We start from the raw sequence: 26,720 nt of genomic DNA on the forward strand, positions 1-26,720 counted from the left end.
GATACCCGGGTGGCTGGTATATAATAAATATAACTATAAGAAGGTGGTATACCTACATATCATTAGTGACCCATTGAGTAATCCTCGCGTGAACTTTTGTTTATCTAGGTATGTCGCAAGGTTCAACAATGTAAAAATTATCATTGCTCACCTTATCTCTTAGCAATCTCAGCGCTTTAGCGTTAGCGCTTCGTCGGAAGACGCCGTGTGTGAGCGGTGCCACAGTCCTCAGCCTGCGCATCGCTTGCAGCAGCGCGGGCGGTGGCGTTCCGTTGCAGAGCCGCGTGAGCGCCACGCCAAACAGGCGCCCGCCGCGCCGGAGCAGGCGCAGACCGCGCGCCGGTGTGACGCTACCGCTGAAAGAAGATGCGTCAATAAGTACATTTTTTTTATTTAGTACATGGAAGTTTATTTTGATATTTCTTAACAACTAATTCCGATTTCTATCCCAACAGTTTTATACTTTAATTTTTATACAATTTTAATAGTTTACTCACTTTTTTAATGCCTGGTTCTTCTTCCTCAATTCGAAGACCAGCCCACAAGGATTGTTCTTGGCATTGACATGTTCTAAATCAAAGCCGTCCTCGTTTGAAAGCGTCTGCCTTATCCGCGACATCTGAAACGAAAGATATAGGCACCCATGAAAACCTCGATGAATTTGCTACAGCTTTCTCATAATTTTTTGAGGTTGTAAAAATCTTAACTATGTAAGCATGGTAACCATGTTTAAATTAAGGGCGCAAATAACGAAAACAAACATGAAGATTAAACATCCTCTATGATAAGTCCTGATGATAATCGATATCTAGGTATTTACATTGTATTCCATTTTAATGTACATATGTCTATTATTTACCTGAATAGCGTGAGGTCTTTCAATGCCATGCAGAGGCGTCGGCGGCGCATCCCTGGCCATCCTTACACACAACGTGAACTCGTTGGCTGCCCCCCACCTTCCTTCTCCTTCGTTCTCTCCCTCCCCGTCACCTTCTTCTCCGTCATGGCCAGTTTGAAGCACATGAAGCGCTTGACGCACGACGCAACGCGCGCTCATTTCTGGTCCTACTGATACGGTTTTACACTGAAAAGGAGAAATTGAATTAATTCGAAATCAAGAAATCGGAATAAGAAAATTTTATTTGAAAACAGACAATATCTGTTTAAGACAAAAGCTGTAATGATGACAAATCAATGTTATAGTTTCGACGTCACAAACACATATGTATAATCACGTCTACACGTCTTACTTACTTACTTACTTACTTACAGCCCTTGCGGGGTATACAGAGCTAACAGTTATGAAAAAACTAATTAGCCACATTCAGTAGTTTACCACTTTTATAGTCTTAAATTATTTAGTATTTTATGGTGATAGTTTTTGAATAAGGACGACTTAAGAATGTAAGAAATACGTTTATTAACATTGGTAAGTACTTACGAATTCTATTGAACTTGTTGCGTCTTTGTAGAAAATCTGTATATTGGTCGACTTCGGTTCGGCAGCCAGTTGCGTATTTAACGCATTTTGTATTTTCCTGAAAGGAAAATAAACATTTAACCTGGGTGACTTAGTTTCTTCAAATTCTATAGTAATAACATGCACATAATAATATTGAAATGAATCTTTCAAGCAACCAACCAACGTACCTGTACGAATTATCCCTAGCCGCCTGCGTGGGATATGTCGCTAAATAATTAGCAACTCCCGTGATCGTCGGCCAGCCTATCAGGAAGCCAGTATCATCTCCTTCTGGCAGTGACACCCATACTTCAGCCAGTCTCACACTCTCTTTGAGCTTGAAGCAATGTGTTCCTCTGGATTTGCCAATGAGTAACAAGTCGCTGAAGAGAAACAAGTTACGATCTAATGGTGGGGAGTTTGAGCCCAAAGGAGCTAATTGTACAGGCGCCTCCATTATGAAGGTTCGAGGTGAGAGGGAGTTTCCGTTTGAGGTGACTGAGCCGCCAATGTCCAAGCTTGGTCGTTTACGGAGACTCTTTGACTTCTGGAAAAGGAATAAGGAAAAATATATTACTTAACTCTCGGAACAAACAATCAATTTAAAAACTTTGCATAGAAATCTGGTCTTACGTAACGACGGAAAACTTTAGATATGTTAATGGGAAATTTTCTCAAGGCAAATATAACTACAACTTTATTTGTAAAGAAATAATGTTCTGCTAATACTTATGTCAACTGTACATACATATTCATAATACAATAATGGCATACATAATTGTTACTAAGTAATATGTTAATGTAACTTTCTTTTGATGTCATATTGTTATAGTCACAAATATGACCACATGAATACTAATATCAATGAAGAATTTCTCTCCAAGTAGTTTACTTGTATCGTTTCTGTTGTTTTTACTGCTGGCACCTTTGGTATTGCATGATGTTTGTAGTTGAACAGCTATGTAAGATATATTACCATTAAAATTTCAATGACGTACCAATTACGTCACGAAACAAGAAGACTCGATAATTCAAGTGATATTACTGTAATTAACTTTTTAGTTAATAAAATTCAAAATCTTTGGGCCTATGTTCTGCAGAAACGTTACACATACTAAGTATTTATCCCTTAAATAGGTTACACACAGAGCTAATTGTCTCGGAAAAGACTCGAAGGACATGTTCAGCTTAATGGTTAAAATTGGAATTGAGATCTAGATCATCACAGTTTGCTAGCTCAGCGCCTAAATGTAGAATCCCAACTTCAAAAGCACATGATTGACTTTTTCAATCTGTACGTATCGAGAAGTAGTCGGTCCACACTATGCTTTTTATTCGCTACCAGACTAGCATGAAACTTCTGTTGCCGAAAAAAGATGAATTTACCTGTGCATGATGCGAGGCGAGTGCAGAAGGTGCGTCAGCGTCATGCAGCGCCAGGTAATCATGGGGAAACAGATCTTGCACGCGCTCCAAGTCCGACAGCTTGGCCGCCCGCCGCCGGGCGCACCCGCCGCCGACAAGGCGCTCATACTGCGCCAGCCGCTCAATCTGTGTAAAAAAAATACGTTCTGTTAGAAACATTGTCTAGTTTTATAAACATACACATTTAGTTACTAATAACCATTTTAATATTTTCTGAGAAGACAGAGCCAATAGTTACACGGGCTCAAATGACATATGTTTAGTGACCTGAATTTCATGGAATGTGTTAAGGAAGACTTTTTGATATTATTATCCAAATTTATAGATAACTCTGTATAAATAACATTTTATACGCATAACATACTTAAGTATCCTTTGGTAGAGATTAAAGCATACATCACGTTAGTTAACGGGTAACAAGATCAAAGTCACAATGAACAATAAAAATGTGACAGACCAGAGGACAATGACCAACGTATTAAAGATGGTACCGTAGTAGTAGTACAATATATAACAGTAGAAAAAAAATATAACGTCTATCATTTATCAAACAAACGATGATGATTTAAGGTAAGACCATGGAGACAATAGACCATATCCGAATACGCATTATGCTCTATTAAAGACATTTGAAGCTAATAATTCTAATCAAAATGCTGGTCGTGTCGTAGGTGAGCCCCGAGGGTGACTTCCTGAGGCACTCACGACTCCCTCAACCGTGTCTTCGACAATCATTCTTTATTATAACCGGACGAAGGACAAGGACCGTGAGAAACTACTCGTATATTGAATATGTAAAATTATAGACACTTCTTACGACTAGGACGTAACATACAAAGTTACAAATGCACATGAGACATGTATATTATGCAAGTCTACATGTACAAGTGTAGAATGCATTATGACCGAGGAGTCACGTATGCGATTGCAATGGAGAATATGCAGAACGCATGCGAATGGCATTCTTGTTTATCTGCTGTGTTCTGCAGAGCCTCGGATCTAAACGATGTTTTAATAGCAAATCAGCATAAATGTAATGATTTCATTCCTATTAAAATGTTGAAAGGCCACAATCTTCACCTCAATCGAGTTTAACTCGAGCGGAGCCGTGTGCAGTGAAACGTTAAATTATGCGTTTGACTCACGACCGCGACCAGCGACAAACCTCCGAGAGTTACGTGTATTCACTTCTTTTATGTTAGTTTTAAATGCAATCTTTAATATCCTTGTATAATGAAATTCGGAAATGAGTCATCTTTGTACAAGATTAAATTGAACCTTAGTCAAAAAATGAATTTCTTTACACTTTACTAGGTATTTTTAATGTAAGACTGCTTTATAAATAAAGTAGGTATATTAACGAATACTTCGTCAGTATTAATATGTCTACAATGAAATAATTTTCAAAAAGCGTGTGTCGTCTATTTTGTTTGATGTAATTTTTATTTCAACTGACTGTCTGGATTTTGAGGCCGTTAGGCGTTCAAATTATGAAGCGATTACAAAAACAGATGTGACGAGTGCGTTGGTAGGTAACAGTAAATGTTCCATAATTACTGACATTAATGAGTGAGCATGTTTGATGTTCTTCAAAATAGTGACGAAATAGCAACAGACAGTCGGACGAGGCAAGAATTAACGCGAGTTATGTCAAGTTGACCAGTCAAGTATATGCAAAGGTATTTGTGATGTGATGACAGTACAATTTTATTACCGTTAGTCATCACCATCACAAGTGGACAAAAAATTTTTTAGAAGAATGTTATCTGATATCGACATTGGCTTTGTGTTTTTTCTTAATTCGTTGTATGAAATTAAAAAGGAATAAGTTGACATTTGTGCTGTTGCAGGATATTCAATTGCTTTCCTGTTTTAAAAGATAAAAACATTCTTTAGATATCAACAAACATCCAAATTAGGGTATAAAGAATGAATTTAAATATTTAAATATTTGAAACATCAAAGACGCCATACGCCTACTTTATCAAGTATAAGTTTAATGTTTCGTAATTGGTTTGATTACAGAGGATATCTGTGTAAGTGAGGATTAGCCCGATTTTGAGTGCATTCATTGTTTGCTCTCCAATCAACACCTGCTGACTGCAGTACTGGCCAAGTACTCGGAAATCGGAGCATAACAAATAAGCACGTAAATGTTATCTGTGAACGTGTTACACGGAACTGCACTTTCTAAGTCAAATGTTTGTTCTGGAGTAAGTGGGCACGGCGACGTAAGTTTTTAGATAAGCCTCAACTGTCCTAAAACTTAGATAAGAGAAGCGTGTCTTACTGGTGGTTATGGCGCTTTTACACACATCTTTCGTGTCGCATTGAATTTATTTCAAGTGACTAAAAGGTTTCAAGGCATTTTCTAAATAATGTATTACTTACTACATTCAAAGTGTAGTGCACTGTAATTACCATAAAATTTCTGGGTCGCTTGTAATTAGAGGATTAAAGAGAAACAGTGTCCGTGTCGTGTTCAATATAATACCCACATTGCCCTAATATATCGTGCGAGCGATAGCAACGGAGTTCGAATATCAAATTACATTCCAGCAATAGCTGCCATTGCAGGATAGTGTGCACGCGCAGTCAGTATCTAAAGTATAATAAACAACCACTGAGTTCTTACAAGAAGTTTTTTTTTAAAAGTAAAACGTATTCTATGTACGCTGTTTATTTTACGAGTAACTTTTTTATCAGGATTCTCGTAGTAATTAACAAAAACATAAAAAAAATATGTAATTCTTGAAAATGTAGTCTCTGTGCCAAGTAGTGTTCGCGAGGTCTAAGTTAAGTTCTTTTCCTTCAAATTTTAACTTTAAATTACAGTAAAGAGAAAAGTAGAATAGTCATCGGACCTTATCTATTCTCTTGTTCATTTTTATTAATAAACCTAGTCGAAAATGACAACTACCTAAAACTGTATTTAATATTTGCACAATTTAAATTGGAGTCATAAAACGTAACAGAGTTCATTTGTGCAATCGCCGCATTGCCTTAGTAGATCATTGAAAATTTGATTGATTGCCTAGTGCCAACACTACCGCCGGCACTCATAATAATGACCTATAATAAGACAATTTACTTTTATTATGTCAGTATGTCTTATCAAAATTAATAAACGAACGAACGAAGGTTTCAGTCTAATGGCTTTTTAATAGACGCGTCATTGAGGACAACAACCATAGTCATTAAATAAGATAATAAGGACGGTAAAATTCATCTCATTGTCACTTATTGTACATTAATCGCAAAAATGCAGACGCAGCACTAAAATTTAACACAATTTACTTCCAATAAAACTTTCTGCGGCGTCGTAATTACTCAGAAATGAATACTTAACATTGGTTTAAAGGTGAATTTAGTGGCCCAGAAGATATTAACGGTAAGTAATGTGGTAAGTATTCAGTACACTTACACAGTCCCGGAATGCAATCACGACATGATTCATCACATACTCGAGATTGGGACGAGGATATCGCCGGCACGTCTACGCCTGCATTGTCAAGGAAGAAATAGATAAACTTAGGAATTATCTCTTGTTTTACCTGCCCATATAAACCTACGTCGATTTCCAGTTTACCAGAAGCTGCTTGTAAATCAGATGGATGATATGGACGGTCAAAGACTGTATTGGATAGGGATAATAATGGTGAATTGCTACTTGAACAAGAAGTTATTGTGTCTACTATTAAAAATGAAAGTTCATCCGATGAATATTATTTATTATCAATATCTAACAAACAAAAGTAATAATTTCTCCTCGTAAAAGTAGGGCGGAATCTTTTTTCATAGCAGTGAACAAACAAAAGTAACGTCTGACGGGTCGTGTGGCCAGTTCGCGCAGATAATTAAAAGCGATACCTTAGATACGGTGTTCAAAGAATTTGAACATGATCTACATTAGCTCAATTTCAAATAGATGGACGCTGTCATATGAACACTACGGCATCCGTTCTAACAAGTGTCCCGGTAAATAATTTATTTTAGATGTTTGTAAACAGTTTCTGAAATAATGTTTTTGGAAGGTAGGACAGATACAATTAAAGAAGTGAAATATTTTTAAGTATTACAATTACCTAAATTCCGAAAATATGTGTGTTTCGGTTATTCAGACATACGTATAATCACGTCTATATCCCTTGCGGGGTAGACAGAGCCAGCAGTTTTGAAAGACTGTCAGGCCACATTCAGCTGTGTTAGGCTTAATGATAGAATTGAGATTCAAATAGGTTGCTAGCCCATCGCCTAAAAGAAGAATCCAAAGTTTATAAGCCTATCCCTTAGCCGTCTTCAATGACATCTATGGGAAAGAGTTGGAGTGATCCTATTCTTTTTTATATTGGTGCCGGGAACCACACGGTGTTTCGGTTTTACAGGACAAGTATAACTAAAAAGGCCTCAAAAATAAGGCGATCGCATCCGTTCAGTATCTCAAAAATTCAGAACTTTTGAATATTTTTGTTTATTTGCAAGCGGAACAAGCATGGTCTGATTACCATCATTTGACATCGTAAAGGTCGGGTCGCGGTCTCAGCGGGCAGCCGGCACACATACCTGAGGTCACCTCTCGCCATTGTAAACGATACTCGAGTCATCCGTGGTGAAAACACAGTGATCGCGATTAGCGATAACGTTGCACTTTTGGATAAATACCGCAAGTAAAAGTGGACGACCAAAGGCAATGAACCGAGTCATGGGTCATGTAAATATTTTAACCATGAGAATTATTCGGTCATTTTGATGTGTAACCCAAATTTTTTACTAAAAAGTAGACTGCTGCAACGACTTGTAGTATAAGTTATTATTTTGTACCGCTGCTAAGTACAGAGAGCCAAAATAAAACAGTTTTTCCTATTATAAAATTACTAAGTTGGGAACATTATGTCCATAGGCACTTTTTATCTTTAGTCAGGCTTATATTTCGAACATTTGGAAAAAAAGTGTATGTAATTACATAACATTAATACATCGCTACTAACGACAACACAAAAACAAACCGTTCTATTCCATGGGAGGCGTACCTACTTACTATTAGTCTCAACATTAACTAATACTTATCTAGGACAAGCAGGTAGTTGCTATACAATGGACTACTTTTTTACCGAAAACAAGCCTCCGTTGATGTTAGTAATTATGATGTGTTTTCTAATTAATACGTCTTGTTTGTAAATCATGTTATTATTACACTGTAAAGCTAAAATAGAAGGGCAAATAGGTACTTTCTATGAACGGAACCAAGAGGAAATCTCCCCAAAAAAATAAATAAGAGATAACTGTATAATTAAATGAATATTTTGAACATTTACAAGCTATAATGATGATATTCTCATAAATCATAAAGAAAGTAGGCAGTCGTCAGTAATAAGATTGCATGCATGGGATTGGTGCAGCAGGACTGCTTCGAATTGGAATAAATGCATTCTGGGCCGAATCTCAGCGATCGAGGTCATCGGCCTTGCACATACATTCTCATTCATTTTTAAATTATGATCAAAAAAAGTCTGCAAGTAAACAATGTTTGAAACGAGCTGCCAACTTGTAATGCATATAAAGAAGGCAGACAAATTAATGGGGACAAAAAGAAGAAAAAGTTTTCGCTTTGTCTTCATACTCAATGGTTGTTACTGCCTAAATTAAAGCAGTCAGTTAAAATTTCTTAAGAAAAGGATACAAAACAATAAGTAAAGTAACAAGTAAGGTAAAATTTCGAGTGCTCCAAATAATGAAGAACTTTTGACTAATTTGACGATTTTATTAGTCTACTTCATTTACAAATAACCTTACAGCTTTTACACTTTTTTTTTTGCAAAAAAGATATTTGCATTTGAAAAGAATCTTTTGAAGCGCCGCTTTGACGTTTATTACGTACTCAAAGCGTAAAACCTATAATATTTCGCAACTTAAATAGGTTTAAATGCGACGAAATATGTTAGAGATTGACAGTTATAATAATGCCCCGATTAAACCTTTCGTTGAAGCGTATAATTCAGCGTGCATCTTTAGTAATGTAATGATTGGTACATAGGTTAAACGGACATATCTATTGCTTAACAATTAAATGGCAAGCACAAAGAATACGCATCATTACACATTAACAAAACAGTCTGCTTTGAAAATATGCGTATGAGTGACAGCACATCAAATCAGGTTACGTAATTATTTTAGGCCAACAATAGATCTGGCGTCAATCACGATTTGGGGAAGTTTTAATCAGTGCATAGAAGAAATTATACATACAATTTAGCCTAAGGCGACTACGTATGCAATGCGATCTTGGAACGCAGCGAACTCTGTATGTGCAGTCCCTCGCCGTAATTTGTTTAACTGAGACGAGATGAGACTGGACTGACTACTCTCAGGGGTCATTGTGATATAATCATAATCATTTATTCCTTGAATATGGTTACAATATAGGTCTTAATTTTTAAAGTACAGTGTATGTGCACACATATTCTACCTCTATTATTAATTAAAATCTTGCAATTGCTTGATTGGCTCGTATGAGCAATGATAAGCTTCGGTTGATTACAACATTCCGACATATTCACATCATTCATCTCATTTGATTGACATTCCGTTTCAAAAGCAAATTTTCTATATACACTAAAGCCATAAATGTTGTCGGTATTTTACAGCATTCATAGATAAACGAACGTATGTTATTATGAAATTTTACGATCATAAAAGTTAAAGACGTTAAGTTACTTAATAATCGCATTAAGTGTACATAACTTATCTCCAGAATAGAATTCGATAGGGTTCCGAAGCATAAAATTTCAACACCGTTAAATATTTGATCGGATTTGTGTCAAACTATGATACATAGGATATGAAGGGACGGAGGCTTTAGCTCCTGCAGGTAGGTCGCGGGCGACGGTTACCTGGCAGCGACCTGTTTCGAGGATTACCAATTTGACCATAATTGTTTCATGTAAGAAGCGTAAATTAACCTAGTTGTGTAACGTTTCTGAATAATGCTGGCTGGAACAAAGCACAGTGCGGTGTGGTTGTAAAAAACCAGTAAACTATCGATAACTCGTCGGTTTCCCGCTTTCGCCTTGCGTAATGTTCACCAGTGTTTTTCAATTTACATCATCGAGCTCAACACATCAACGGAGCTGGTCAGCCTGCAATGTTACGATTCTTACTTGATAAAAGTTCACTCGTTATGATATTTATTGGTGTTGTCCGAATTAAGGTTAAGAACTAGATGTAGATTTTGCCGAAGTTATCACAACTTCAATCTATTACGTTTGGCAATAAGTAAATATGTATATGCTTAATCGTAATCTTAATAAGTATTTTGTTCAATATTTATTGAAAGTGATTGAATCTTGATTTGATTATGGTCAGCAGATAAGCACTTGAGTAAACAATCAATGTGGGCAATGCATTTGAAAATTACATAAAACTTGTGAAAGCAACATCCCCGGTTGGGAAGCGAAGTCTGCGTATGGTGCGTCAATCGATGATGTCCCACTTTTCTTGCGTTACGTAAACTATCGTAAACGTCGAAGCCAGATTCAGATTAGTTTTGATAAATGGAGACATCAAGTAGGTGCTATAATAGACAACGCATCAAACTTTCGAAACAATGCTTTTATGAATAAGGTCATCATTTACAATTCATTGTTTGAATTGGCTACTGTCACTGATAAATCAAAATTTTGTGTAAAACTTTGAATACTATGATATATAATTATGACTCCTAATGCGTTACATATAAAATATTTTCTAAGTGAGCGTGTAATAATTTAACATCACAAAATTTTTGCATATTTTATTAATAACTCCAAAATACTTCCACTAACAACTTCCTAAAAGCTTAATTATTTCCTCCCAAAGGTAGTCCCCAAGGACTCACCGGAGCGAGACATGTGCATAATGCCATGTTTCCCGGAATGGCATAAAAACCGGCGCGTACGCAGCGCGGCACATGGCCGAACAATTGGTATATTCGGACCACATCATACATACAAAACTACGACAACTTATTGTTTGGAGCATAAAAAATTATGCCAACTTTTTACAATCAAAAATTGAATTGATGCAATATCAGTTTGATTATGCAGTTTGACAGCGCTGGATAAACATGATCATTAATCGAAAATATGTTATTTTATAATAAATTGGATTATATTTTTAACTACAACAAATAAAATATAACGTACAAAAAAGACGTGTTGATGTTTTTTATATGGCAACTTAGAGGAATGTAAAAACCTGAGATAAAAACATTGATATAACTTAACGTTAACGTCAAACTGTAGCCATTAGTAAGTGTAAAAACTTTTCAAAAGATACAAAATTGTGACGGAAAGTTTTTAAAGGACTTTAACATTCCATTTGTTACCAAGCCATCCGTCAAAATTGTCAAAAGGCGTTGATAACCCTGGATGGGCATGGGAAAGATAACAATGTCCTTTAAAAGCATACCAACCAAGAACTGTTTGAAACAACACTTTTGTTAAATTAATCCCCTTGTTAATTCTTGGTCAGATAATCCCTCAGATGAAAAGGGCGGGAAAAGACATCTTAAGAAGCGGTCTGAATGTTTTAAATGATCCGATTACAAAATTATTTTCTTATTATACTTTAGGTTCTATATCAAAACCAATTTATTTTTATTTATACTCACATATAATAAAACATTGGGCTTGCTACCCGTTACTACTCGTATTTGAATTTCAATTCCATCATAAAATCATACAGCTGAACGTGGCCTTTCAGTCTTTTTAAGACTGTTGGCTCTGTCTTCCCTGCAAGGATATATGTAGATGTATCTATTATGTACTTATGTATGTATTATAAAATCGTTTGTATTAACTTATACCTATATCTGTAAAACTGATCTTAGTACAGGCGCATAATTACAAAACAACAATTAAATGATTTATTAATCATGGCATTTTTCCCACACGTTTTATTTGGCAACCAGACTTAAAGAAAGCGATTTATTACGTAGTTACTATCTGTAGTTTTAAAATAACTGACGTTTTACGCTCAATGTTCTTTGTTACAAGACAATTGCAAGTTTTGTGAATACTCCGTGGTGGGTACAGTCAAAAGGTGCGTGATCTGCTGTCGTTATTTTAAAGCTAGAAGGTCTAATATAGAATGTAGAAGTAATTTTTGTCACTGGTTGTCCGGAGAGTAACAATCGCCGCAGGACGTCTGTAATGACGGCGGCGACGTCAGCGGGTCAGTAAACTCCTGTTTCAACACGTGCTGTAACCATCTATCCTGGGCCTGTCGGATGCCAAACACATTGCACCAACATTATTTTTAGTTTTACTCCTTTTGGACCGCCATAAAAAGTGGTCATTCTTATCCCTATTCATAATTTTACGTGACATAGTATAACGAATTCTAAATTTGTGTAGGTATATTTCTGATTTAGGTAAGTAAGTACGTGCATTTTGGTGGGAACAGATGAAGCGATGTTACTATTAATGCAGATAGAGTTGTGCGGTACAGTTCTGCGAATACAGAACAATGGTGGGTAATTTTGTAATGTGTTCTTATTATGCATGATGCAATACCAAGTATGTATAGGAAAATGCTTGGTCCCTTATATTTCCATTATTTGTATCACTATTCGTATATCTTAATACAAGCCTAGGAACTTACATAATGTGTTTGCAAGTTGAACTTAAATTTAAACTTACAACTAAAATAATTAAATTAAGGTAATTAAAATCTATTAGTTTTAATTTAGAACATTTGATAGGACCCGATAACAGTGTGCTTAAATTAAACCATAACATACCAAAAAGATGCGTGATAAATAAATGAGTGTCGTCTTTTATTTAAAAGTGTTCCTATTTTTGCAGATAGATCAAAGATAAAAAGTAGGTTAGTGTTTTTGTTAAGAAAATTGGAATCAAATATTGAACATATGTTTTCTGTTTATGAATTATCATAGACAAGACTACTACCTATTTGCATGCGTTTAACACATATTTTTTTAATGAGTATGATTTAAAATATAGAAAGAATCGCTTGCATCCCCTGCCTATTAAAATAGAAAAAACTAGACTATTATTTATGACATGGTAGTTATAAGTACATTACGAACTACCATAAAGTATGTAATAAATACCCGCTCGTTCTGTAGGAGGCTACGATTAGATGCGCTTTCGATTCGAATTAGGAACCAGTTTAATGAGAACCACAATAACAATGAATTATTCATAAGGTATGTTTACATCTAACTATCGTATTAGCCCTGTATATGAGTCGCGCCGATACTGTGGTAAACCGCAGGCCAAACATAAAATTATTATAAAACAGAATTGCACTAGCAATTTCTAAGCAAAATTTTAAATAAATAAGCAAAAATAAAATACTTCAATTTTCCTTAGGTTAACTAAGTAATAGTGCCTATAAGGAAATCTATTGAAGAACCAGTAAGTCACACTTACAAATTTAATTTTATAGTCTTAAAGTTAAATACTGTTACTTTCTTTATATCCGATAATAAAAACATTTATTAAAATAAGTCTTTGTTTGCTCAATAAATAAAGAACTGAAATGAAGAAAGCTTGGTTGTATTAAGCAGCTAAGGTTTACCAAAGAATGCAAAATACGACGGTTGAGGATGTGAATAAAGCAGGTAAGGAATACAAATGTTTGAAAGATTTGGTAAAGAAAGTTGTGAGTGGAAAGAAAAAGGAGCATAAATTTAAATTGAGAAGTTCATAGAATTACTAATGTTTAACCTGGGAAACTGAGTTCTTTTGATAATTAATATTTAAAAACCTCTGTCCGATAGAAGAGAATGTTAAAAACAAAAAATATCAAGCAGAAAAAACTTAGTTTTTTATTTAAAAAATAAATTAACATAATTTGCTTAATAATAAATGAAATAGACGAAAATATAATCGAGTGAAACAACGACAATTATTGAAAATGAAAAGATCCTTCGAATACTGTTCATGTAATAAATGTTCGTACAAATTTAAGTGGTGCACATCACACACATGATCAGGCAATCATAATTATGTAATTGATAAGCAGTGTAAATATATTACAGTCTCAAGAACTCGTTCAAAAAGCCGACGACCCGCAAATGGTATTTTGGGTTACAGACCAATAAATCTAGTTCAAACTGGATAATTACGAAAGGCCATTCAATCTACGATCTGCCGCATCTTCTGATGCCTACTTTAGCTTTCAAATTATGTAATGGTAAGATAGAACACACCAAAGCCAAAACGCCGGTAATAATAATTTACCCAGCCCCGGCCAAGTGTAGACTATTCATTAAGTAATTAAACCATTTTTTACGATGTTCAGGTAAAAAGACAAGTTTGCTCGAAATTTGAATGAACATTGTTTTTTAGTGTGGTTGTAGTATAGAAGGTAAAATATTATATGAATGGCTGTTAATTTTTTCTTTCTTTCTATGAAGATATTGCAAAAGCCGATGCTGTCAAGACGGGAACAAAAAAAGGATGCTTTTGGCGCATGGTAAATTGTTAAAAAACTTAAAGTAATCCCGGATATAATTTTTTTATCAGTCAACATTTTGTAATATTGTTTTCTAGCTAATTAAAAAGCAAGTTTTGCAGTACTTGCGAAATTTTTTAATGTTTAATTCATTTTTCTTAAATTTATGTCAACCATTATAATATAAAGCCATATAACTGAACGTGGCCTTTAAGTCTTTCAGGCTATTGGCTCTGTCTACCCCGCAAGATGTTTAGACGTAATTATTTAAATGTAGATTGTATTATGTCAACCCAACTTGCTGAAGTAGGAAGTACCTACTTAACATTAGCGCATACATAAATTACTGATAGCACTATGTTTTAGCTGTATGCTTATTGAGTAAAAAATTATATTAGGAATGTCAATACAGAATTACGTTTAACAATTATACAAATTAGGTGATTAAAGAAATTATAGTTTTAATTTTAAAAATAAAAGTTTCAACTGAGTATTTCAACAGACATTAAGTGCAAGTAATTACTATAGTAATTAAATCTCAACAAAATCATAGTTCTGCTAAAAACTTTTACAGAAGGCAAACATTTTTTTAACACCCGGGCTTTCCCCAAGCGGAAGGGAACAATAAAATTCCGAATGATTGTTAAGAGATGGAAAAAATATCACAAGAACAATTATTCACAAAAATAGTTTAGTGATTTTGAATGAAACGTTACCTAGTGACAGCCATGGTTACAATTTTTCAATGTAAACGAACTTCAACAATGGCTGTGAGTTCAAAACATGTGGTCATTAGGAGCGAATCAGAATACATTGTATAAGTACCCGCAGCATTTATTAACCGTTAACTTTGTCCTGTTATAATTATTTAATATCACTTGATAGACAAGTATGGTGGGTCAAAAAATCATTAGCAAAGGAAAGTAAGTACCAAAATTAATTTAAAGTTTAGTTTTTTTTATATTATTATCATCTGTACTATTATTACATTATTTCTTCGGGCTTCGCTTACTTATATAAAATAAAACATAATTATATTAGGTAATTTAAAAATAAAACATTTTTGTGAATTTTGTTTTGAAAAATACACACATGGCTGAATCACGGAGATAAGGTTATTTATTTAAACGTAAAACGGTACAAAGCTTTGTAATTTACCACAAAGGCAGGATGCTTTGAATAAAAAATCAATCAATTACACTGTAGCGAAATAGAATAAAATCAATTGTCATTTGTAAATCGGCCTTGTGTTAGATTAATAGTTTCCTTTGAATATAGGTACAGCAATGCCAAGGTAAAATCTTACTTTATCAGAATAATATAAATTTCCATTCATAATAAATTTGACTAGTGTATTTGAAAACAAAATATATGTAGATAAAGAAGTATGCACTCACATGCATCATATGTCCTTTTGTGTAATAAATTGAATTGTAGTCACTAGCACGAGAACATCACAACAGTCCTGGGGTCACGTAGGACCCTTGTTTACAAGCCGGTTCGTTCGGAAGTGCGTCAATACGTGCGTTCGGTAACGCAGCGCGGTGCGTACTGCGGCAAGACTGCAGCGGAGTGTGTGTGCGCAGGCCGCCGCGCCGGCGCAGGGCGGGCGGCTTATTTTGATGCGCTTTGTAACTTGACCGCCTAGAGTACGAATTCATTCCTTCCTAATAAAGTTTGAGTTCCATCAATATATCTCAATGTTTTAAACTCATACAAGGTATAACATAATCGTTTCAAAGGGCAAAGTTCAAACATATACTTATATGAACCAAATATTGAATCCCGATCAACGTTACCTTCGGGACATTGTGACTATTGGTTTTTTCTAATCCATAAAAAGAACAGACATGATACCTCGTAAGCTTTTGTAATTAAACTTGATAAGTATCTACAACAACATTAATCATAAAATTAAACAACAATCAATTCGACCCATTGATCTTTTTTAACGAGATCACATAAATTTTATGTCGGACATCAAAATAAAAATGGGTCACAGAAAACGATTGCTATCAAGAAGTAAAAGTCAATACAATACTTTATAACAATACCATAATTTATAACATTAATAAAACATTGCACACTCTTGATATCTCACAAAAGCATCAGACAAATGATTGTCCTATAAATCAGTTATTGCAAAAATGCCCTGTTTTCATACTAGGGTTAAACAAAACTCTTAAAGATATGATCGTTACAGTAGGTCAGCGTTCATGGCGAATAACAAAACGTATATAAATCATCTAGGTAACATATGAATGGAGTAATAAATGTAAGAGCTGTACAATAATAAAAGTGTCGTGATCATCGGGTGGCGGACGGCACGCGCGGGCGCAGCCGTGGCGTACAGTAAAGATATTATAGAAATTACATACTTACATAGAGCCTCTTTTTACGTACCACAATCTCTGCATACGTTTGTTTCTACACATGCATCAATATTTGCATGCAAGCTTTTTGATTAAGGTATTTAATGTACACTTTTATATTTGATTTCTTATTAATAATTTAACAAATTAAAAATGCGTGCGATATTGCTACGATAACCATTAACAAACATATATCTTGAAACTATTTCTATAAAGGATATATTAATAAATCCACTATTCAGTTTAAAAAATGAAAGCAAGTCACGAGTAATCTGTGTGCATTTTTATTATTTTGTTATGTAAATTTACTCTTTGTCGGCGGTTGTGATGAGAACAGTAGGTATGTTACTTCATAGGTATCATCAATATGCATATAAACACCTCTTTTTCGAATCGCCACTGGTTTTCACTCGATACTTGGGTCAAATTGTTTAAAAATATAAAAGAAAACATATGTGATAAAATCATTACAAATTTACAAAACTTGTAATGATTTTATCACAGAACCTCTGAGATATTTTATTTATATATATTTTCGCCTACTAATCAAGACATGTCGAAACTTCCGACAGCTTAAAGATTGCACATAAGTTACCGCGTGCTGTTCAGTTGACAAGTTTCTTGACTAATATCTCTTATATAAGAGGTATTAAGTTCTCGTAATTTTGTCTGTGACACAGAAAAACATTAACTGTATATGAGTAGAAAGATATTTAAAATATTGTTCTACAACTTGAAGATTTGTAACTGATCTATTTCTAACATACCTTGCCATACCTTTTTAGCATAAGTTAGCATCAAAATAGTTTATATTTCTTTATTAAATACGTACGTATACTAAAAACCTACATAACACTTCAACTAAATAGAGTGACACGTAAAACTTCTTATATGATTTCTTTCTAAAAGTAGACCTTAACAATCAATAGAAAAGCTAGGTTAGTTGAAAAATGTAACGTAAATTGGTCGACCCCAACTGTGTCTGATCGAATTAAACGAGTTAAATTATATCATTGGTTGTCTGATGACCGTAATTCGATTAGTAGCTCTCGGGCCACGCCACGCTCTACTGCTGAATGCGAGAGCACGACGCTCCTTTTGTAACTCCCGACAATGCTATCAAAAGAAAATGTTACATTTTTCATTATTATAAACCTTTTATAACATAAAATTAAAAGAATGTTGAAAAAAAATTGTAGATGTAGAGAAGATAGTATTTTAGTGAAATAAATATTTTAGCTGACCCCAACTTGGAAAATTGTAAGAGTACCTACTTGCTGTTTTTTTTCCATTTCTTTGCAATATGAATGTAGTTCGAAATAAGAGCATGCAAAACATTTTGATAATGACGTGAAAAAAACCGCATGAAAGTGATCACATACAGTATGTACGAAACAAATCTTCATTTCCGCTCAGCAGTTGGTTTGATGGAAGATTAGATATGACAAATTCTTATGTTAACAAGTCGTGACCCGCAGTTAACAATATTACATAAGTTGCATTAACAAATTACCTAGATATTCATACGAGCGTTATTAAATTAAAGTTCACGTCGACAATTTATGTAACATCTATGTTACATATCAATTTATCAGTACATTTCTTTATGATGTTGGTTTTATCATAGAAGGTAATGGTTTTTAGCGTTATTTTATGTGTTGAGAGAAACACTTGAAACGCTGGATCTGTATCAATCAAGTTATACAATGCAGTTTTTAAATACCTAAAAACTTAAAATAGCAGGTCAAACTTGCGTCACTCGCAAGTGTGATTAGTTGCATTATTTTTTGACACATATCACTAGAAAATATAATATCGCTATTATATGCGTAAAATACAAACATATTCATAAAAATATACACATGTTATATCATCCCAACAACCCAAAAATGAAATAATATTGATTGTAATAATATGTAAAACATAGTAAGTAGTCTGTGGCTTATAATAATTTGAATATAATATCTTTATTTGACGATACTTCAGGGCAAGGGGGCCATTATTCTATAGAACTTACGGCACGACGGTGTTAAGCTCAAAATCATATCACAGCACTGACTTATTTGCGGCCTATCTGTTAATTAAAAAAACTAGTCACGATTTCATAGAATCGCAATCATGGACTGGAACATGTGTCATAACCAAACTGGTCGAGCGAAGTACCGTGTGAGACTACACATGGAATCGCTAATATACAATTAATGCAAATATGTACAAATAGTAACTGACTGACGGCTACATGTAATGCGTACTAAATAAAATACTATTTTACTACAATTTCGGGTTACAGTAACTTCCTTCAGCACGTGTATAATGGTGTCCAGTTTCAATAAACGCTAGGAGAAACGATAGACGAGGTTTCAGTCTATTTATAGTGGAAACACCTCGTCACAGACTATTTATTTCTCGTATGCGGTTAATTGTTCTCACTGGATTAGGATTAAATTTCTCTACATGAAATCATCTGTAGATTTGTTAATATAGTATCGAAGTAAGCAAGTAGGTAAAGTACTAACCACTGATTCGAAAACTATAATTCAAGGACTATTTTAGTCAACTTTTTTGGTTAAGAATTAGAGAAACATTATAAACTTGGACAAGTAAAGTTTGCAATGGTTGTGTTGTGAAAAAATATAGTTTACGAAAGCTGTTAACGTAACTTCATAATTCAAAGAAAGTGCGAAAAATTTGGAATTTATTAGGGCGCCGCTTCGGTTGTTATTTTTTTAAAGTTTCATCATAAAGAAGTAGTAACTGGCAAACTAAAATGGATTTAACTGTAGATAATCGTGATTGTCGTGACAGTTAAGAAACTGCTAATTTGCACGACAATATTGGTAAAATAATGGAAGATATAGGTAGTAAGATTTTAACATAAGTTGTGCCAGACGGTTGAATGGCCAAAAAAAAATTGTTGATCAATTTAATAAGATTCCTAGAGTCATTTTGTAGTGCATTATCCAATTTTATATTTTACATTCATTATGTGAATGATGCTGCATGCGTGATAAGTTGCGCACCCGCATCACGCGATCGCGATTCAAAGCCCTACCTTTAATTATATTGTAGTTTAGGGTTACATTGTAGCATTAGCTCTAGGTATTGTACATAAATTAACTATCGAGATAACAAACATAATGATTCACATCATTTAATGTATACTGGATAATCATCAGTATCATTCAATCTTTGTGCTGGTCTAGTAACCTCATATCAGATTGAATATTTGCAATGTACTTTTTATGAACAATGTCTTCGTTCGTCACGTTACCTACTTTTCAACGCGCTGATCATATTCCATATAAGTTTACAATAAACTGGGCGTGTTTCGATATTCTCTATTATTAAAATACGAGTAAGTACTGTGCCTTTTGTTTATACAAAAGCACAGTTTCATCGTCCTACTGTCCTCGAGCGGGCTTTTGTTTTACAGTTTGTTCTATATGCAAGATTCAACGCTGTACTGTCATTGAATGGTAGTAAATCTGCACAGATAAGAACATTAGTTTTTGTTGTGGTACGCGGTACTTAAGGACGTAGCAGTACTTACATGTGCGAATTCTAAAATACCAGAGGGGTTAGTGCGAGTTCTATTCGATTAAACGTGTCGAGCAAGTACACAAATTTTTATGTGATTTGATCAGCGCCATCTAGTGATAACGAGATGGCACTAATGCAATTCCATTAAAATTCGTGATTACTTGCTCGACGCGTTTAATCGAGTAAAACTCGCACTTATTCCTCATGTGTCTATAAAAAAGGAGGAAATCGATTGGAGGCGGTTCTCTATTTACAAATTTTATTATACTTATGTTAGGTCCTTACATATGAAATTTCTATGAATCATTAATTTACTTTTGAATGGCACTGTAAACATTTAATATGTTTGTCAAAGGTGCATGCTTGTAAAATATTAAATAATAAATTCAAAGAAGCATCTTTACGTATGGAATTAAAGGGGCCGAGTGTATGATTCGAGTAACCAATGTGGTATTTTATTATTCAAACTATTGAATACAGATTAGATATTAAATAGCGCGACTAATAAAATTTGATAGAGTTGAGCTTAAAGCTTTAAATCCAGCCTCATCATCATTCAGCATGGCTGCGCGAGCGCATTAGCTATGCACGGTCGGTTGTCTTGTCCGTGGCGGTACTATCGATTGTTTACTCACTTACATGTATATATCAGACTGTCAAGTCCAATTGACAACCGAAGTTATACTCTATTTCAATAATGATAAGGATTGAAAATATCAAGGAGTGATGGTATGCCATCAGGCCACACAGATATATCCATTTCAGGAGTACGGTCACGTCACGATCATACGTACTGCAGCACGCTACTTTAGAAGGGATATCGACGTTGACCGATGGTTATGACGTTAGAATAACTTTGAATACTATAATTAGCTTACATGAATACACACGGTGTATATTAAAGAAAATAATAATGGTCATTTATATTGTCTCCGACAGAGATCCCTTTAGAGGGTTTTTATTAACCATTGTATTATAATTTTTCAAAAGAACCTAAACAACAATCATATTCTCCTAATCTATGACTGTGATTATTATGTAGAAATTATTATTTTGACATTTTCAATATTATTGAAACTTACTTTTAGATGTCTGATGCATTTTATACACTCATAAAATATATTTAAGATTCTTTTCAAGACATTTAATTTATTTCTGAGTATTTAAGTACGTAATTGGCAATTTCATTACGACTGTAATGTTAAGCATTTAAATCCGATGTTTTTAATGCTGTAATCCAAACGTCCGAAGTAGCTATAACATTAAAATGGCTCCTATAATTGCATTCTGAAGCATCTCGGACGGCCAATGCGTAATATTTAATAACAATTATCTCTCATGAAATAAATGAGGTGTCACGAGTCACGAGCTTGCCTTAAGGGGCCATTAGACGATCACTTTCTAGATACAGAAGCTGTTATCCTGGCGATCTCGACCGTAATTGGCTAATGTTTTAGCTAATATGCCGCACTATGTCAACTGAGATATGCCTACGTAATATCTATAAAGCCGCTCTAATGATGTAGAAAGCGTACATGCGTTTGACTCTAAGCAGCATTATGATTTTTATTTTGGTCAAATGATGTAAAAAAAAACTGAACCTAGGATAAGTTAGAACCTAAGATAAAAATCTTGTTATTAGGATGATCCATTTGTTTTCTTAATTAGATTCTTTCTAGATCGAATTATAAGTATCTTTGAGTAAGTGTCTCGTAACACATATCTCGAACATATCGAGGGTTAACTCAATCTGTTTTGTTACCCCGTATATTAGAATATTTATATTTTATAAGTTTTTCTGTACTTATATATACATACATATAATTACGTCTCTATCCTTTGCGGAGTTGACAGAGAACACAGAACACGGAATATCGATTCTATCATTAAGCCAAATACCTGAACGTGGCTTATCATTCTTTTCAAGACTGTTGGCTCTGTCAACTCCACAATTTTGCTAGCCTATCGCCTAAATGAAGAATCCCAAGTTTATAAGCCTTTCCTCCTTTCTCTCCTTTTCTTTTACAACGGGTGTGTAGTTCTACTGGTAGAATTGTTCTATTATTTTTTCTATACGTGCCGCACGGCACAAATAGACCATTAAACCACCGGCGTACCAAAACAACATTCTAACTATTTAAAAAGTATACTGGAAGATATGCTTAGATACTTTATTAGTTAAACAAGCACCATGAATTGCTTTTGTAAGAAAATCTTGCAATGAGTACTAGTTCTAAATTGTATGTATTCAACCTAAATTTTCAATTATTATTTGTGAATAACATCACAATTACTTGTGAAAATTCATACATTAACATCAAATATTATCATAATGCTAATAAGTCGTTAAAGGATTTAACTGAGGGTAATATATTATTGTTAATTAATTAATGTAGACTTAGTTAGTTAATAACATTCATGACTTATCATTTAATCAATCTTCTACTAGCGTAAAGCACATTTTTCGAAATACAGTCAAGCTTAAGTGTAAATACATCAAAAAATTGTTGTTTATTCCACTTTATAAATTACAGTAGTGTGGCAACACTAAAACCACAATATTTCATCCATAATCAGAGAGATAACTATGGTGATTGGTACAATTTATAATTCGGATATCGTAATGCTCATTGCGTCACTGGATATTACTCCAGAAATACCTAGTCTTGGCTCGGGGCAAAAATAATAAACCGACGAATACAGAAGAATAACTTGTACATATAAAATATAAATACAGTCAATTGAAAAACTAACATATTTCCGCAGTCCACTCGTGTTGCCGTTTTTCCATGGGAATAAACAGAAAAAATAGGGATTGCAGTTAACCGCAATTAATATTTTTAATATTAGTTAGTATCTAGAAGAACAGAGGTGCAGAAATCGTGGCAAGTAAAACATGTGGTCTTTGCCTAACCTCACGGGAAACATTTATATGTTCTTAAAGTATATTTTTTCAAAATGAGAAAAAAGTTTAATTGAAGAAGCATGGGAATGTAAGGTGCGTTTTTAATTTAAATACGATTAGAGGTGTCTTTTGTACACTATCATTATTTTGAGTCTGGAGCATGTATTTGAAATTTGACGTCTTTCGTTCCGACCCATCTCTCAGAGAGATAATTCGTGTCGGTGAACTAAACTTATAAATCTCCCATGGGATCACTTTCACTTTGACGAAATAGGAATGATTCAAAACTTAGTCATATAAATGATTTAGTTCTTCATACAAACTACATTTGAAAAGAAAATAAGTATCTACTCTATATCTGTGTGATCTACAATATATTAACATTTTGGGTTAAGTAAGTTAAACCTTTGGGTCCTTTAATTGAGAATTGATAAATCATTCCAAAATTTTCTCTCTGCTTTTAGATTTAATGAGCAATTTCATTTTTTAATCAATACCAAAATATACACTAAGAGCTTATCAGAAAATTACATAAAGTTCTAAATTATTGATTGTCATCACTAATTTGTACTCAAATCAAATATGCGACCTCTGACTTAAACTTTATCAACAAAATATATCAAAATTTGCGCATGGTCGAAAGAAATTATCAACTAAAGTTCTTATATAACCAATTTCGTTAACTAAAAAAAATGGCGTCTGATTGTATCTCCAAAACCCATGGAGTCCTTAATTAAAAGCCCGTCGGAAATGATTTATGTAGGTGAACTTATAGTTATATAACAAGTTTAACATGGTATTTAAAAAGACACAGATGGTGAAACAATCGAGTTCGACACTGATATAAACTTTAGCAGTTGGGATTTCTTATCATTTTTAAGTTTCTTCGTATAGACATATAATGGAAACTTTCAAAGATAAAATCTATTTTTTTTTGGCTTTTTTTAGTCCCGGTTGCGTGACTTTCCTGGGAGGAACGCGGAGACAATTAACAAATTAACTAGCTTATTTAAGACTTCATACAATACAAAAAGTAACAATTATTGAAGAGTTAGATAAAGACAATAGTATAAGAGTCTAAATGTTGACGCCGTTGCAAAAAAGTGAAGAAGGTAGTTTCCTAAATGGGTTACATGTGTTAATAACGTGTGTAAATTAAATTATTCAAACTTTATTATTATACCTAAAGAGTTATTCATATTAATATAGCCGCACAATACCCGCTTATTATAAGCATTATGTATGAACTCACGATCACGATTATTATATAACTCGTTAACAGATAATGCACATGACAGGTACTCCATACTTCCTAATCTACTACCGCTTCTCGTCATGGAGCGAGGCAAATATGACAAACTGTTACTAAATACAACTTTCACTAAGTCCCTTGTTAAGGTACTTATTAGTAGAAAATGTGCACACAACTAGTTAAGATGGCAATTAGGTTGCGTTGAGGCACAGGAAAAATGTCCACCGCAAAGAGGTTAAACTGACACGTTATGTAATGTTTTTAATAACATTTCATCATGTCAGTCGTCTGATATTTCGAGTAATTAACAGCATATTTGCTATATGCCCAGTAACAAGAACTTACTTGATGTTAAGTAGTATTTAAATGAATATTACCTACGCATATATTTCCTGCATTACAGGCAGATAGTAATCAATTAATTAAAACTGTTTTATTTTTACCTTTGCATATTATACTGCTGGGATCATGAAATTTAATTATATGAAAATTATGTACTTAGTTATGAAAACGAGCCTTTTACAAGAAAATATACCCTTCTTGAATCTTTGTCTAAGTGTGAACCTGGGCTTAAGTCAGTGCGCAGTGTCACTAACCCAGCGACATATTTGACGCGCGTTCATGCCACTGCAAAAACGACGAGAATTTTGCAGCCATTTCGTAACCCTCTAATTGCGTCGTTTAACGTACAATCTTTTTATTATGCCCTACTTTATCTGTGTATGTCAAATCGTCTTTTTTCCACTACCATGCGTAATTATTTTGAACGAATATTCAAAATAAATATGACTTATAAATTAAGTAAAAAAATGTATTTACTAAAAGTATCTAATATAAATATTAAAATTTGTATGCCTTCATCATTTTATTTCGTCAACATTATTATCACAGGATTCTTTTTATTAGCCGCTGTCGAAAATAAAATTCCTTTAAACTTTCTCTGATAACGCTGCGAGAGTCCAAAACTAATACGCATCAGTATCTACCTACTCTCGAGGTATCGAAATAATAACCTCTCTCCATATTAATTACCCCCAGACTTTCTACCATAGAGATAAATACTATGTTGTAATGCGAGTGATAATGAGATTGAGATGGGCATTTTCTCAGATGGATGAGTGCAGCCGTCATTATAGAACGCATTCTGTGGGCGTTACCATTAGTACGATGCGACAGAGCGATGCATTTCAACTTTCGACAATAGAATTCTTGATTTGTACACTCACGTTATGTTTGTTTACAGAAAGGGTTTCACAATCAACGTATTTGTAAAACGTATCATACAAAATGTTATTGTAGTAATGTATAGTAAATTTAATTTAGTAAGTACTACCTACCCATAAACAAAAATACATAATTATCACGCTTATTTATATACATTTATTACGTAGGCATGTCTGCCTATGATCTATCTATCCTCTACTTTTACTATAATAAATCGGGGACGTTTCATTTACATAGACATTTCTTCAATTATGAAACACAATAAATCACCAAAATAATAAAGAACGTAAATTGAAGTCACATATTACTTCAATGTTGCATGTCTATATGTTCGTGGCTGTAGAACACCTCAACTACACGATATTTTTCAATCACACAGATGTTATTGTAAGCCACTTCCTCATCGTTATGTGATTACAAACATGTAATTCTATTGTCTATGGATAGTCTTCACACAGTATACGAAAATATATCAATACCAATAAGAATTTAAAATAAGTAATTCTATACATTTTGATTGAAATAATTTTTCACGTATGTGAAGATGTATTTACTATCTTACCCGATTGTTATTCCGCATTCTTTTGGCTAATGCTTACCTGAAAAAAATAAAAAACAAAATTTAAATATCTCTAAATAGAAATAGTCTCAACTTACAAACCACTAATCTCCTGAAATTAATGGTATTATGAATCTACTCATATGCTTTCAAGAGATTTATGGTATTTTCAAAATAAACTGAACGCGGAAGCCCTGCTCTGTTCTTGTTACTCCCATTCATCAATTTCGCAAGATGGCTGCCGTGCCGTGTCGACATTACCACAACACTCGCGAGATGTCGCGTGATGGGTGCCACACAGCCACGTGAGACGTATGCACATGTTCTACTTATGCACGTGCACAAACTATCCTTACAAGGCACCTATTTGCATCACACCTATACTCATTAGTAATCACAGGTAAACGAGTCACTCATTTAAATTTTAATGACTATCACACATAGCTTGATTATGGGTTAGATAAAGAATATGTATGACATGACCAAATTCTGTCGAACTGGTTTGGACACGTGCAAAAGTC

General features: G+C 34.0%; 1 protein-coding gene across 1 annotated transcript in view; it reads right to left on the reverse strand.

Moving 5' to 3' along the window:
- The window catches only part of LOC106142239 (uncharacterized), a 118,669-nt gene that overhangs the window by 2,891 nt on the left and 89,058 nt on the right, over positions 1 to 26,720 (reverse strand). The window contains exons 4-9 of the mRNA XM_013343934.2: positions 2,849 to 3,013; positions 1,651 to 2,009; positions 1,442 to 1,538; positions 860 to 1,084; positions 498 to 619; positions 152 to 356 (exon numbers count right to left, since the gene is read on the reverse strand). Of these exons, the coding sequence (XP_013199388.2) occupies positions 152 to 356; positions 498 to 619; positions 860 to 1,084; positions 1,442 to 1,538; positions 1,651 to 2,009; positions 2,849 to 3,013 (1,173 nt within the window). The remainder of the gene's footprint in view (positions 1 to 151; positions 357 to 497; positions 620 to 859; positions 1,085 to 1,441; positions 1,539 to 1,650; positions 2,010 to 2,848; positions 3,014 to 26,720) is intronic.

This window comes from Amyelois transitella, chromosome 17 (genome assembly GCF_032362555.1).
Source record: "Amyelois transitella isolate CPQ chromosome 17, ilAmyTran1.1, whole genome shotgun sequence".
In the NCBI taxonomy this organism is placed as follows: Eukaryota; Metazoa; Arthropoda; class Insecta; order Lepidoptera; family Pyralidae; genus Amyelois; species Amyelois transitella.